The sequence below is a fragment of the Aethalodelphis obliquidens genome, unplaced genomic scaffold (assembly GCF_003676395.1).
Source record: "Aethalodelphis obliquidens isolate GAN/ISIS:26980383/991018 unplaced genomic scaffold, ASM367639v1 scaffold95, whole genome shotgun sequence".
Classification (NCBI taxonomy): Eukaryota; Metazoa; Chordata; class Mammalia; order Artiodactyla; family Delphinidae; genus Aethalodelphis; species Aethalodelphis obliquidens.
In genome coordinates, this window is record NW_020838039.1 from 1,060,953 (window position 1) to 1,077,402 (window position 16,450).

General features: G+C 39.7%; 1 protein-coding gene across 8 annotated transcripts in view; it reads right to left on the reverse strand.

Annotated features, from left to right (window-relative positions):
- KLHL2 (kelch like family member 2) overlaps positions 1 to 16,094 on the reverse strand; it is a 126,704-nt gene extending 110,610 nt beyond the window's left edge. The window contains exons 1-3 of one of the 8 annotated variants that reach the window (XM_027095899.1): positions 15,901 to 16,084; positions 14,510 to 14,582; positions 4,226 to 4,351 (exon numbers count right to left, since the gene is read on the reverse strand). In XM_027095899.1, coding sequence (XP_026951700.1) covers positions 4,226 to 4,263 — 38 coding nt within the window. In that variant the 5' untranslated portion in view covers positions 4,264 to 4,351; positions 14,510 to 14,582; positions 15,901 to 16,084. Of the gene's footprint in view, positions 1 to 4,225; positions 4,352 to 14,509; positions 14,583 to 15,547; positions 15,769 to 15,900 lie in introns of those variants that run through there. The other 7 variants (XM_027095905.1, XM_027095906.1, XM_027095902.1 and 4 more) reach the window with 7 other exon arrangements.
- Positions 16,095 to 16,450: the final 356 nt, after the last annotated feature.

Genomic DNA, 16,450 nt, shown 5'->3' on the forward strand with positions numbered 1-16,450 from the left:
ATCAATACAAGAAGAGGATGTAACACTCATTAACATATATGCACCTAATACAGGAGCACCTAGATATATAAAGCAAATATTAACAGACATAAAGGGAGATGTTGACAATAATACAATAATAGGAGGGGACATTAACACCCCACTGACATCAATGGACAGATCATCCAGACAAAAATCAATAAGGAAACAGTGTCTTAAATACCACATTGGACCAGTTGGACTTAAAAGATATCTACAAGACAAGACATTCCATCCAAAACAGCAGAATGTACTTTCTTTTCAAGTACACATGGAATGTTCTCCAGGATAGATCACATGCTAAGCCACAGACAAGTCTCAACAAATTTGAGAGGACACAAATTATATCAAGCATTTTTTCCAACCACAACAGTGTGAAACAAGAAATCAAATACAAAAAGAAGAATGCGAAAAGCACAAACACATGGAGACTAAACATGCTACTAAAAAAACCAATGGGTCAATAAAGAAATCAAAGAGAAAATCAGAAAATGGAAATGAAAGACAAATGAAAATGAAAACACAACTTTCCAAAATCTATGGAATGCAGCAAAAGCAGTTTTAAGAGGGAAGTTTATAGTGATACAGGCCTTCCTCAAGAAAAAAGAAAAATCTCAAACAACCTAATCTACATCTAAAGGAATTAAAAAAAAAAGAACTAACAAAGCCCAAAGTCATCAGAAGGGAGGAAATAATAAAGATCAAAGGGAAAATAAGTAAAACAGAGACTAAACAAACCAAAAAAAAAGCAAACAAAAAACAATGAAACCAAGAGCTTTTTTAAAAGATAAACAAAATTGATAAAACTTTCAGCCAGGCTCACCAGCAAGAAGAGAGGACTCAAATAAAATAAAAACTGAAAGAGGAGAAATAACAACCTATACCACAGAGATTCAAAAAAATCATAAGAGAATACTACAAACAGTTATATGCTAACAAATTAGACAACCTAGTAGAAACGGACAAATTTCCAGAAACATACAAACTGTCAAGACTGAATCAAGAAAAATCAGACAATTTGAGCAGACCAATCACTAGTAATGAAATTAAATCTGTAATAAAAAAAACCTCTCAGCAAACAAAAGTCCAGGACAGGATGGCTTCACAGGGTAGTTCTACCAAACATATAAAGAAGAGCTAATACCTATCTTTCTCAAACTATTCCAAAAAATTAAAGAGGATTGAACACTCCCAAATTCATTCTACAAGGCCACCATTAATTACCCTGATACCAAAATCAGAAAAAGATATTACAAAAAAAGAAAATTACAGGCCAATATATCTGATGAATACAGATGCAAAAATCCTCAACAAAATATTACCAAGCCGAATTCAACAATATATAAATAGGATCACATACCACGATCAAGTGGAATTTATTTCAGGGATTCAAGGATGGTCCAACACCCATAAATCAATGTGATATACCACATTAACAAAAGGAAGGATAAAAATCACATTATCACCTCAAAAAAAGTATTCAACAAAATTCAACATCCATTCATGATAAAAACTCTCACCAAAGTGGGTACAGAGGAAACATATCTCAACATAATTAAGGCCATTTATGATAAACCGTTAGCAAACATAATACTTAACGATTAATGCTGAAAGCTTTTCTTCTAAAATCGGGAACAAAACAAGGATGCTCACTCTTGCCACTTCTATTTAACATAGTATTGGAAGTCCTAGCCACAGCAATCAGAAAAGAAAGAGAAATAAAAGGAATCTAAATTGGAAGGGAAGAAGTAAAACTGTTACTACTTGCAGATGACATGATACTATATATAGAAAACCCTAACAGTCTCCACCAATAAAATATTAAACAAATGAATTTAGTAAATTTGCAGGAGACAAAATTAATATATGGAAGTCTGTTGCTTTTTTATATACTAATAATGAACTATCAGAGAAAGTAAGAAAACAATCCCATTCAAAATCCACCAAAAAAAATAAAATACCTAAGAATAAACTTAACCAAGGAGGTGAAAGACCTACACTCTGAAAATATAAAATATTGATGAAGGAAAAGAAGATGATATAAAGAAATGAAAAGATAGCCCATGTACATAGATTAGAAGAATTAATATTGTTAAAATGTCCACACTACCCAAAGCAATCTATAAATTTAATGCAATCCCTATCAAAATACTCATGACATTTTTCACAGAACTAGAACAAATACTCCTAAAATTTATATGGAACCACAAAAGACCCTGCATAGCCAAAGCAGTCTTGAGAAAAAAAGAACAAAGCTGGAGGTATCACACTCCCTGACTAAAAAGTACCATAATCAAGGCAGCATGGTATTGGCACAAAAACAGAAACATAGATCAGTGGAACAGAATAAAGAATTGCCCATCTATGGTCAATTAATGTACAACAAAGGAGGCAGGAATATACAATGGAGAAAAGACAGTCTCTTCAACAAGTGGTGCTGGGAAAACTGAACAGCTACATGTTAAGAATGAAAGTAGAACATTTTCTCAAACCATATACAACAATAAACTCAAAATGGATTAAAGACCTAAATAGAAACCTGAAACCATAGAGCACCTAGGAAAAGAACATAGGCAGAACACTCTTTGACACAAATCATAGCAATATTTTTTTTGTCTGTCTCCTAAGGCAAAACAAACAAAAGCAAAAATAAACAAATGGGATCTAATTATACTTAAAAGCTTTTGCATAGCAAAGGAAATCATTGACAAAATGATAAGACAACCTACTAAATGGAAGAAAATATTTGCAAATGATACGCCTGATAAGCTGTTAATATCCAAAATACACAAACAGTTCATACAATTCAATATCAAAACACAATCTGATTAAAAAATGGGCAGAAGACCTGAATAGACATTTTCCAAAGAAGACATACAAATGGCCAGACACATGAAAAGATGCTCAACATCTGTAATTTTCATAGAAAAGCAAATCAAAACCACAATGAGATATCACCTCACACCTGTCAGAATGGCTATCATCAGAAAACCTACAAATAACAAATGTTGACAAAGATGTGGAGAAAAGGAAACACTCTTACACTGTTGGTGGGAATATAACTTGGTACAGCCACTACAAAAAACATTATGGAGGTTTCTCAAAAAACTGAAAATAGAACTACCAGCAATTCTAATCCTGGGTATACATCTGAAGAAAATGAAAACACTAATTCGAAAAGATACACGCATCTGAATGTACAGAGCAGCATTATTTACAATAGCCAAGATGCAGAAGCAACCTAAGTGTCCATCAACAGTTGAATGAATAAAGAAGATGTGGCATATACACACAATGGAATACTACTCAGCCATAAAAAAGAATGAGATTCTGCCATTGGCAACAACATGGATGGGTCTAGAGGGTATTATGCTAAATGAAATAAGTCAGAGAAAGAAAAATATTCTATGTTATAACTCATATGTGGAATCTAAAAAAGAAAACAAACTAGTGAATATAGCAAAACAGAAACAGACTCACAGGTGGTTACCAGTGGGGAGAAGAATGGGAGAGGCAGGATGGGGGTAGTGGATTTGACTGAGAGGTACAAACTACCATGTATAAAATGGATAGGCCACAAGGATATATACACATTATTTTGTGGTGACTTTAAGTGGAGTATAATCTATAAAAATGTTGAGTCTCTATGTTGTACACCTGGAACTAATATGATGTTATAAATTAACTATTCAATAAAAAAAATTTTAATAAAAGTTTTCATATGCTTTGCAAGGATAAGTTAGAAACCCTAGACCAGCCAGTCCAATAGAAATATAATGTAAGTCAGAATGCTCTAGTAATCCATTTAAAAATAAAAACAAGTGAAATTAATTTAATAGAATTAAGTAAAATTCTATTTAACCCAAAATATCCAATATTAGAATTGATATCATTTCAAAATGCATTATTTTTAAAACTTATTAATAAATATTTTACTTTTTTTTTGGTTGTTAGTCTTGAAAATCCATTATTTTCCACTTACAGAGCACCTCAATTCAGACTAGCCACATGTGGCTAGTGGCTACCATATTGGACAGTGCAGCCTTATACCATTCACACTTCTGATAAATTTTTTGCTTTCTTCCTTCCTTTAAAAAACTTGCAGAAAAAGCTTTAAATGTTCTCTGTATCAAACAAAGCAAAAATGAGGGGTGGGGAATATATTCACTTTATAGTGAAAAATAAAGGTATGTTAATGTAATAATACCTTCTTAATTCATTCATGACTTTAAAAGCTTTCTTCATATGCCAAGGATTCACTGTCACCGGGCAGTGTTTTTCGGTATTATCATCTTTTGAATCGAGAGGCTTCTGATGACCCTGCTTTGTGCATCTGTACATAAAAGAAAATAACAAAACACAGAAAAAGATCTTATTAAAGATAGCTTAGTTCAGACTTATCAGGCTACAAGAGATACAATGAATGCCCTTCTCCCCCACTCATTTAGAGGAAGTCTCACAGCATTTTTCAACCCAAGACTAAAACACAGTTCAGAACACTTTCTGATGGTCACTGTGGTTTTAACAAAAAAGTAGATAATTACCTCCCTGGTTTCAAAGCTCTCTCAAAGATGGGCACAGAAAATTCAGTAAACATGGTTTAGCAGATACCTTCAGAAGAAATGCTGAGAAATGATTTTCTCTGTTGGAAATTAACCTGCTTTTACATTCTGCAGTGGGCCTATTTACAAACCAAGACAGGAACTGGGTCGTATTTTACATACACTTCAGAAGCTTAGAATCTGATTTGAATTTTGTTTTCTACCTGCAAGGTTATTCACCCCATATACTTTGGACCTACTTTAACTGTTTACTGAGTATTAACTTTAAGGCAGACACTGTACTAAATTTTCTTTCATTGTTTAATCCTCACAACAACTCTGTGAGCTAATTACTATTATTATCCCCATATAAAGATAAAGAGATTGAGGCAGAAAACAATCTGGGTAAATGGTAGAGCTGATAAGAGTGCAGCGAGTCTGACCCTCAAGGCCATTCTTTTCACTAATGTTCAATACCATTTCCTACATTAAGCAATGGATAGTTAATATCATATTTAAATGTGTAATTTTTAAGAGTACAAAGCTATGTTAGTATTGCTGTATAAATTATTCTTTCGAAATCTGGGACCAAAAAAATTAACAAATGAAATCAGGGTGCCATTGTAGGGAGGGTTAACTGCATATGGACAGACAAAAGGAACTTTTTGAGGAGATGGTTGCACAACTCTAGAAATTTACTACGATCACAATTATAATGGGTGAATTTTATGGTATGTAAATTATATCTTAATAAAGCTATTAAAGTTTAATAAATTAGGAAACCAAATAAAGCCTAAAAAAATCATACTTGTATATACATCACACAAAGAACAAAAGGCAAACATCATTATTTATTGCACCATTTCTTTTCACACCTCTTCCTTTCCTGACCCATTTCTGAAAGAATAATTCATTCTTTAAATATTATTTTATTAATTCAGCAAATAATTTTTGAGTGCCAACTATGTACCAAGCACTATTCTAGGCACAAGGAACATATCAATAAACAAAATAAAAATCCCTGTCCTCAGGGAGCTTGGAGTCAGGGGGCGGGCGGGGGTGGGGGGCATGGACAGTACACACAACAGACCAGTAGAGTAAGTGGCACGTTAGAAGTTAAGAACTACGGAACAAAGAAAGAGGGCCGGGTAAAGAGAGTGAGGAGTATGGGGGTGATGGTGATGGACTGATGGAACTTGCAGTATTAAACAGGGTGATCAGGGCAGGCCAAATTGAGAACTGAGATTAGAATGAGGACCAGGAGCGGGGAGAAGGCCCAGACAGAAGGAATAACTAGAGCAAAGGCCAGTATACACCTCGTGTGTTCCAGGACATGAGAGCAGGGCCGGAGGGGGGAGTACAGATCATGTAGGACACTAGCTTTTACCCTGAGTGAGCTAATTACTATTATCCCCATATAACAGATAAAGAGATTGAGGCAGAAAACAATTTGGGTACACTAGCTTTTACCCTGAGTGAAATGGCAAGGTACTGCAGAACAGTGACACAACCCAACTTATGTTTTCAAAGGATCATTTTGGCTGCTGGTTGAGAATAGTCTCTATGGGTCAACGATGAAAAGAGGGAAGCTACTGAGAAGGGTAATGCAGGAGGAGATGACACTGGCTCAGAACAGCGTAGCAGCAGTGGAGGCAGGAGCAGTGATGAGAAGTGTCTGAGTTCTGGATATATTTTAAAGGAGTGCTAATAAGATCTGTTGACAGAAGGCACGTGCCATGTCAGTGAAGTCTGAATAACTCCAAGTTTTTTAGCCTGAGTAGCTAGAAGCATTGACTTTCCATTAACTGAATGGAGGAGGCTGCAGATAGAATCAGTCTGGAAGTTGGAAGATCAAGGGCTCAGTTTTTACACATGTTGGTTTTAAGATATCAGACTTCCAAGTGAAGATGTTCTCAAATTGGCAGATGATTACAGGAGTCTAGAATTTGAGAGAAAAAAATCTAGCTGGAGACAGAAATGTAGTACATGAAGCCATGAAACTCGGGTACTTGAACATTAAGATAAGCCAGCATTAACCACAGAAGTTATCCTTGCTCGTTCCCCCTCCCCCAGAATCAACACTTATTGAGGGATACCTGATCCTTTGAGGGCTCACCCACTAGAAGTGGACATCAGAGCTGCTACCCCACCAACTGAGTTTCTAAAGGGACCTTACAAACGAATTAGTGCCATTGCTGCCTCCAGTGGGTGAGTCCACGGCTGGAGTGGGAGAATGGGACAGTGCACTCTACTCCTTGTGGCCGCGTGCGCACGTGCACATGCATAGAGGGATGTTACACCCAGCCTAAGAAAAAGAGCTAGAAGCCAAGAAAGAAAGAACATCCAGATCTGGCAGAGGGAAGTGGGGACACACTTTTTAGTATAAGACATATTCTCATAATGCCATTTCCACCGCCTTTTCATTAAGAAAACAGTAGGAAAAGGGGAAATTATGTAGATATATGCAACCTACACAAACTTTCTGACCACGTAACACCGAATATCCACATATGTAGCAAGTTAATGATATTTATATCTGCTTCAAATTTAATTACTTAACTTTACAACAGAGGGAAAATATAGTATCGAGGACTGGCAAAACTATCATAGAAGGCCTTTCAATGCTCAGAATGGAAACGAAAGCAACTCTGCCCTACAAAGAATATCATTAAGAGTCAAGAGTGTACATATTTGCTTAAGAAATTGGGAAGTAAAACTTCCTGCATTAAAGAATTAACTTTAAGACAGATACCATACAACAACCAATGTTTATATTGCTGCTTTCTTTCTTAAAGCTAAATATTTTTAGCTCCCACTTCTCTAATACTCCAGAAACTCTGCAAAGAAAAGATTCCATTCGAAGGCTTAAAGAAATAAATAAGAAATAACACCGCATTCTTTTAAGTGTTCTCTGTACTGAGAGCCCCTTACAAATGCAGCACCCTGCCACAGACTTCATTTTCAACACTGAAGTCCTTTCCACAATTTTCTAATTCCTATATGGTTTTGTGTCAGATGGTCTCTCCTTCAGAAGCAGAACTGAGTAACAGAAAATGATACATCATGTCCAAAATTACAGATGTGGAAGATGAACATCCACTAGAAAGCAACCAAGTGGGAGGGAAAGGTTTACCTTTTAAGTTACACCGTAAGTACAGTTACACCTCCCTGCTTCCCTTGTGAAGCGAAGGGCTAGCCTTTTCCAGAAAAGCTCCTCACTATGAGAACCGTCTTCTTTAAACTATCTGGAGGAGATACTTTTTCAAGGTTCTTTCACTTTTAAGTCTTTCCCCCAACTCTACATCCCATAACCAGTGTTAAAACTACCCAACAGCCTGTTGTTACAACACATATCCTACAATAATTGAGGGTTCAAGGGTTTGGATCCCAGAACACTGCTAACAGATAATCCAAAAGCCTTCCTTCCACGACTGACTCTTCTACAAATTCCCAGCTGTAGGTAAGGATGGCTTCTCAGACCGGGTAACTTTCTAACTCTGCCTAAGAACACACTACTGCCAATAACTGAATTCTCAAGAGAGGAGGCAAAGACTCTAATAAGGGCTGTCTCCTTCCAACAGTCAAGATTCCATAACCAACCAAAGGTTTAAACCTCCTGCAAAAATTTTGAGAACATCTTAGAAATAACATACAGTTTCTTTAGATGCATATTATTTGCTCTGGAATAGTGATTTCCAATGGAGGGGACAGAAGGACCACATGACCCAAGCAATTTTTCTAAACTACCCATAACCATCCCTCTTCATGTGAAGATTCAGGCAAGCCCTTTTTACAGGTCTAGGCATACCAGAATGACAGCATCTCGACGAGTAGGGGGAAAAGACAGCTATGTATGATTTTTTAAAAAAGAAGGTGATGTAATATGCCCCACCACCCACTTACCTCCCACCACAGGACAATCATCTCAGATAAAGAACGAACACTTTAGGAAATAGAGGTTGTTTATGTTTTCAAGGTTTTCTGGTGGAAATAATGCTGTAAGTCATGTGAATGATGCAGCTGAAAAATTTAACAGGGGACCAGACATTTTCACATTCACGACAAATACTCAGCCTCTGGGTGGCCACCATCTCTACTCTCCCCTTTGCCTGTACACCTCAAAAGCTGCAAGACTCCCCTGCTTGCAATGAGTCACCCACCATTACTTATAAATTTCTGCCAAGTTCACGTCAGCAGCTGATGTTTTCAAAGTCACCATCCATGTTATACTGCTATGAAGTTCTCCATTACTTTATATCTCTATTTTCTCTGCTGTCTTCCGAGCTAAACTTGCATTTGGAAGCTGATTATCATAAGAACATTGCTCCCATAACAAGTCCAGGATATAAGAAGTAGAGATTCAACCATAACTCATACTTTAATACTTGTTGTGCCACTCTACAGTTTCCTAACAAAATACACTCACATCCTTCACCTCACCCAAATAACCACCTTATTACTTAGAGGTTGTAAAAGTGGGAGGCTTTCTCCACTGGAAACATTTTGGTTTGTGGTAGAGTTGTGCTTTCAGTCTTTGCAATTAGCTACATGCAAAAAGACCTGCTCTGCAAATTTTTTTCAGCTGCTTGGAATTTACACTTTTATCAGGTACAGACCCAGCAGACTAACTGTAATCAATGAACATATGGTCATATTACCAAATAATGTTAATGTCTGCCCTACAGACATGTAAGAACTTGAATTAGACCTTCAGTACACAGACCTTTAGAACTGAGTATGAAGCATCTTGTGAGATAAAAAAAACTCCTATCCAGTCACAGAACACGATACAGACAACATCATAACAATGCCACTGAATACATTAGTATAGTACATGTATTGCTAAAAGTTATGTTTCCAATTTCCCAGAGTTGGAAAGGAAAAGTCTAGAAAAGCTGGCCATGCTCAATTTTACTAAAACAGCTTAGCACTTAAAGCAGAGTGATGAACCTTCCGGAGGATGGAGGGGGGCCTTCGCCCTGTCCTCCCCCAGGACCAGGATGTGGCCTTCGAGAGAAACACCGGCAGGAGGAGGTAGCTGGGACTCTGAGGTGCAGAGGTGACGAAGCTCTCTGATGCTAGAACAACAGAGCTGTAAAATGCTCTGCTTCAGTTCAACCCCGCTCCCTCTAACCTACGTGACAAACAGAGGACAACCTGGCACTTTTTGTCCCTGGTAGTGACTACTACCAGGAAAGCAACCAGGGTAAAAGCATGTCTTATGCAAGATCAGTCTTATTTTAAAGCATATGTTATAAACAATTAACACAGCATTGTCAGAGTGGGATATCTGTGAGGTGCTAAAATAGGGAGGAGAAGGTTGATGATCCATTTCAAACATTTCCATGTCTTTTATCACTCTCATTTCTGAACTTTCTTTTGTCACTTTTCCTATTACCATCACTTGGCTGGTAAGGGGGCAGCACTATGACTTGGCATATTCAGTTGACTGGGCTACATTTCCCAGCATTTAATGAAAAGGCACTGGAAGAGGAGCAAAATCAGCTGGAAGAAATGAACTGCAGTCCTAGCCTGCAGATACTAACCAAGTGACCTTGGATTAGTCCCTTAGCCTCTCTGGGCTTCAGACTGTGTACTTATAAAATAAGGTTTTTGTTATTCCACAGATCTGTCTAATAGGAAATGTAATATGAAAGTCAAAGATAGTGACACCTCACCTACTTGCCTCAGGAGCTGTATAAGCACTAAATACTATGTGAATGTAAACACAGTTAAGAAGAAATATGGAGTTAGGAGCTAAACTGAACATGGAGATACATTTTTATGGATTTTCTTGGCCTTCTTCATTTTTAATTGCAACACTAAATTAAAAGTTATTGGCAATACTCCAGACCACCACCACTGTTAATAAATCAAGTAGGTAAGCACTGCCTAGCCCATTGCTGCCCTATACTAAGCAGGGTGAGTGATCAGGATGCTGAACACAGAAACCTTCTCCAGTTACCAGCCAACTAAGGAGGCACTTCAGAAACCACCAGGGAATGGCACGAAGTCCGTACACAAGTGCAAGATTATGTGCTACCAATTATAAATAGTATAGGAATTGCAAAGAGGAGCTAGAATGAGTTGATGTATACAAGGAAGACTTTGTGAAGGGGATGGGGCTCCAACTGGGCCTTGGAGGAATTCTAAGTTGTTTTAGCTGAGGACAGGATAGGAAAAGGCTGGAGACTCCTGGCTTGTGAGAAGGTATAGTTTACCTTGGGAGGTTAAGGCACATAATGATTTTGAACATATAAGATAAGGCCAAAATGATGGAGGGCTGAGACTTCCTGGCTGAGATATATGGTTTTGTTAAGTGTTTGACTTGACTCGATGTTGCAGGGGTGAGGGGTGAGGGGTAAAAACAATAGGTGGACTGGAAGGTGATGAGAGAACACCTAAGAGTTCAACAGGAGAAATAATCCAGGTATCAAGGGATGAAACCTTGAGTATCATCAGAGTATCAGCAATCAGAATGGACACTTGAAACCAACACTGTACAGTTCCTGGGAGCTGATAAAATGTGGAGGATGACGAAAGAAAGAGAAATCAAAGAACATTACAAGGCTTTGTATATCCAGGACCAGAAGAATGATTATTCCACTAAGTGGAGATGTTATAAAGGGAAGTCAGTTTGAGAACAAATATTATGAAAACTCAGTTTTAGACATGTTGAATCTGATGTATGAGCTAAGGGTAGATGTTCCGTAAGAAGCTCAAAATTCAAAACTGAGGCACAGATCTACAGCCCAGGCTTAAGATACAGATGAAGCCACAACTTAGTGATTAATAGTCGACTGAAAAGAAGAATTGGCCAAGGCCTGCAGCTGGGAGAAACAGCTACTGCCAACGAACAGAAGCCATGTAAGCCAAAAAAGCAATCAACAGAGAGAGATTAGAGTCCCAGTTTCTCCTCTACTTGATAAGCTGGGGAATGTAACTTAACCTCTGAAAACTAATAATAATAAGAGAACTACACTTCATAAGGTAGGTTGTTGACAAGATTAAATGAGATAAAGTAATAAAATAAATAAAGTAAATCACCTTTAACAACCTAAAAACTAGAGCAGGAAACCAAGAAAAAGTAGTGTCATGGCAAGCAAGGGCCTGTTTTTCAAGGCAGGATCAGTGAAAAGAACTGGTCAAAAAATACTTTAGCAAATGCCCATAGCCTGAAATTCGAGACAGAAAAGCACACAACACAAAGTACACAGACCCACCCACTACAGTAACTGTATCATGTATTTGTTTACTGTCACTTTCAACCATGAGGAAAAGGGACTTCGTTTTGTTTTCTGAGATATTCCCAAAGCCTGGTCACCGAAGGCACCCAATAAATATGAATAAAAAACCTGAACTCTCTCATTGTAAACAGTAAATACATCTGGAATTTGGTAAAATTCTATAGAAAAGCATCTGAAAGGCAATTTCCATTCTCTGTATCACCTTGAAAGAACTTTCCACCTGATGTTAAGAAAGAATTTCACTTGCTTTCATAAACACTCTTTGTGCAGTTCCGTAACAACCACAGCTGAGTAGATGTACAATCACCTTCACAAAAGCACACTTACTAATATTTACTGATGCCTACTATGTGCATAAGAAAATGTAAATTAGAAACAAGAGGTTTAGGACTATTTGGTGGGAGGGGGAGGAGTGATTTCCCAGAATCAGAGACTACTACATAAATGCTACCTATTTTCAGAATCCACTTCTCAAGTTCCCAAATGCACCTCAAAATTTTCCTTATATATGACACTTCAACACATGTTGACGCACACGTCTTCTTTCAACATCACCATGTGGGCCATTATCGTTCCTGAATATTTTAAACGTCTTTGTCTATCATTAAGGAGATTCACCTATGATCAGAGAGGTGCCCAATTTATACTTAGGACTAGTTAAACAAAAACAAGAATACATTCCAAAGGGTTATAAAAGGCAAACAAGTGAATACTGGGGTAACCCATGCCAAGGTTCCAAATTCATAGTAATTAAATCTTAGAATTAGAATGAACATTAAAGGTCATCTGGTCCAGTGGATCGCAAACATCAGGTTTCAATGAACTTTTTATTGATCTGTGACAAAATGAGGACAATGTGTAAGTTTTCATAAAACTAAATGTACTCAATTTAAGAACTATCCTTTGGCCTGAGATTATGTACTTCCCTGTATTGGGGGAGGGGCACTAAAATGTCCTTTCTTTTACAAAAAGATGATGATAGATGATAATTTTATCCTTTTTTTTTAACTTGGCTAAACAAAAAACTTAGCAATTCTATGTTGGACTTCATTTTTTTTTTAATTTTACAGTCAGTGAAATCCAAAAATATGAGAATCTGTGCTCTAATCCAACTAATTTTCTGCTGCCTAAATCCCTCAGAATACAGTCAACAAGATGTTTGTCTGCCTATGCTGAACATCTCTAACACTCAAGAGCTTCCAGTGATGTGGAATTCACTGAAAAAAGACATGGCTGTATATCTGAGGCATGTTTGGAAAAGCAAGAAAGCAAGGCCTACAGGGAGAAAGCCAACTTGTGAAAGAGGGCCAGTAGGAAAATGAAGGCCAAGAAAACTTTTCAGTGAGGTCAAAGGGATGCACTCTGTCCTATACTCACAGTCTTCCTTCAACTTAGTAATTATGAAAATCCTTTACAAAAATAACTATAAAAGCTAGAATGTATAAAACATTCCTGAGGTCAGGGCTGATCAGTTTACAATTCCTTTCACACATCTCAGTTTATTGCCTGAGACAACTCCTTTGCTAACCTACATATAATTTTAGTTGAACACTTTTCAGGTTCAGTCAGGCAAATGTCCCATGGTCTTAATATCACCCAGATCCAAAAATGCAGGAGAATCTAAAAGCCACATACACTCAAGGATGCAAAAAATAAGAGAGATATAAAGCCCATGACAATCAACATGAGAATCAAAAAGGATGAGAAGAACGTGAAGGCAAGAAGTAGAAAGAGCAGAAGAAATTTTAAAAACCTAATCTCAACAAGCCCATCTGAAGGAACTAGGGAGCCTGGACTAATAGTCACCTGTATCCCTCCAAGACAATGTCTAACAGGCTGAAAGGGAGCAAGGTGAGATTTGAAAAGGATGCAAAACTGGCTGTTAAAAGAGAAGGGCAAACAAAAGTATCACACTCAGTGCCAGGGAGAAACTAGCATGCAAACATTTGCAGAAGAAATGAATTAATAAACAGACATTTATGCAAAGAGGATCTGAGTCCCTGCTTCCACCACATCATCCAAGGCACTTTAAGCCCACCTCAAACAACTTTCTTTGCCTTTAAGCTCAAGCTAAAAATCTAACCTTATGAAAAGCTGAGCCCGCCCAATAACTTGTACTGGCCTCTGACCTAGCTAAGCTTTAGCACAGTGAGGCCTGACAAAGCGCCTTCCCCAAGAACTGCCATTTCTCAAATCCAGCACCCATGATTCAGTGTGGAAGGAAAAAAAATTATTGGGAGTAGAAGCAAATAGGTCAGGGGGTGGGAAGAAAAACTATTCTGATGCACAGAAAGGTAAAAAAACACTATAGTTCTGGAATTAGCGCTACTCCTAGATAGACCAAATGAAAACAAAACCTATTTGTATTTACCATTAAATGAACAAAAACAAAAGTCTCACCAACTTCAGCCACCCATGGCTGAACAGAGTTTTTTGGGTTTGGGTTTTAACTATTCTTTCATCCCTGTTGGCATTCAGGCTTTCTATTACATCTCAGCCTCTCATTGTTCCAGCACTACTGATGAAGTCTCAATAGCAAAGAACTGTGCTGAACACCAAAATTCTGATTAGTTGATGTCTTAGATTCAGTTTATCAATATTTGCATGCACACATTAATTTCATTTTAATTATCTCTATTTAAATGATTTTTAATATCTCTCCTCCCTCCCTCCAGAGCCTGCTTTTCCACACCCTTTTCTCACCTGCATTCTAAGGTCCCCCTTTTCTTTCCTTTAGGTCCCTCTGCTCCAGAAGCAAAACAGGGACTGCAGGGAACTGATATAAAGGGGGCAGGTTTACGACAAATATCATCCTATGTGGGATACCCTCTATACTATGTGTTGTCTATAGACAAGTAGCATTTCCTGCCTTGCGTGCCTCTGAGCCTGGGCAGAACTCATGTGCTGATGCTGTGCTCACACATGATGCTAACAATCCACCATCACGTTTCCTAGAGGTTCAGGAGCCTTCCCGAACCTGCTGAAGAACATGACCAGATGACAAAGTCTTCAAAGCGACAGCCATCACCAAGCAACTGAGCTCTTATTCCTACCAGCCCAGCAGGGTCAATTCAACAGTCGTAGGTACTCCTTAAATTTCCATGACCTGTTCCACTCAAGCTAAAATTTCTGTAAGGCACTTTTTAAAAGTGCCAGAATCCTATGAGCGCTCCTAAAAAGACTCAACATCAAAAAAATTTTCAGCCCAAGCCAAATATTTATATTTTGGCTGGTATTCTGCCAAATAGCCACAAGAGGCTGGTGTGATACAACTGCCCTGGAGTGAAGCTGGCCAAATCTAAGTGAAAAACAATAAAGCTCCAAGAATGAGCTGTCATGAAAAGGTACACGGTTCTTAGAATGAGATTTTTTGGCGGTTTGAAAAGTCAGATTCAAAGGGCTCTTGCTACTTCATAAAGGTTAAACTAAAGAAAGCAAATCAAAATTGAAATGTTCAAAATTCCTGGGGATTTATAGTCCACTTTTAACAAAATGCTAAAAAAAAAAAAATCTTGTATTGAATAATGCAATATCTTCAATGTCTCCCACATAATTGTTCAGCTTATTTCTGGAAACAATTTTGTCGCAGGTGGTCTTGAGTGTACTTGGGTACTAAGGAAAAAGACACCTGTGCCTGATAGGTCGTACACTAACTAATTCGCCCAGGGTGCCAAAGAAACAGAAGATGCTGTGATTTCTGGATATGATTTTCTGCAGTGCCAGGTAAAAGAGGTCACATGCCCTGTTCAGCCGCGGCTCGGCTCGTTCCGAGTGATGTGCAAGCTCCTCGGACAGAATTTTGCTAGGAATTCGGAGAAGCAGGCAAGCTGAGTGGAATTCCTCTCGGCACCGGCGTCTGTACTTTGCAGCTTCCTTTTCCGACGGCCTCGCGCGCATCCTGTGTCTCCATCCCGCGGATGCTCGGCCCTCCCGAGACTCCCGCTCACCGGCGGAGGACCCTCCCCGCACACCGCGCGGTGACGCCCCGCCCGCCAGCCAGGCTGGGTTCCGCCCGCCGCCCGGCCCGCCGCCCGGCCCGCCGCCGGCCCTGCCCGGCCGCAGCGGCCCCGCCCGCCGCCCGTCAGCTCACTCACGCGGGAGGCCGCGGCGGCATCTCCATGGCGGCTCCTCTCAGGCTTCAGCTCGCGGGCACCCGCCGCCGCCAGCACCATTCCAGCTGCGGACGCCTGCCCAGCCCGCCCGCCGCGCCGCGTCCCATCCGCCCGGGCGCCCGCCCGCCGCCCCGCACCCGCGCTACACCCGCGCCGCACCCTCACCCGCCCCCGAGGTAGCCCAGCTCCGCCAGCCCCGCTCGGCTGGCTCGCTCAGCCTGCCGGCGCTGCTGGGGGCGGGGCTGCAGGCGGGCACTTCCGGGTGTGACGGGCCCTCGAGACCCCGCCCCGCACCGCCCCTTCCTGCAACCGCGAAGTACGGGGTGGGTCCGCCGGCCCAGACGCTGGAGCTGGAGACGTAAGGGTGCGGTCTCGCCGGAAAGCACGGCGTCCCTCCGCTCCGCGTTCCCTGACTGTCCCGCTCCACAGGCGCGCTCGCTCTGTCCTTTCCCAGCCTGCGGCCACGGAGGCGGGAGGGGTGGGCGTAGCCGATCCTTCCTCTACGGATGGTGAAACTGAGGCAAGAAGGAAT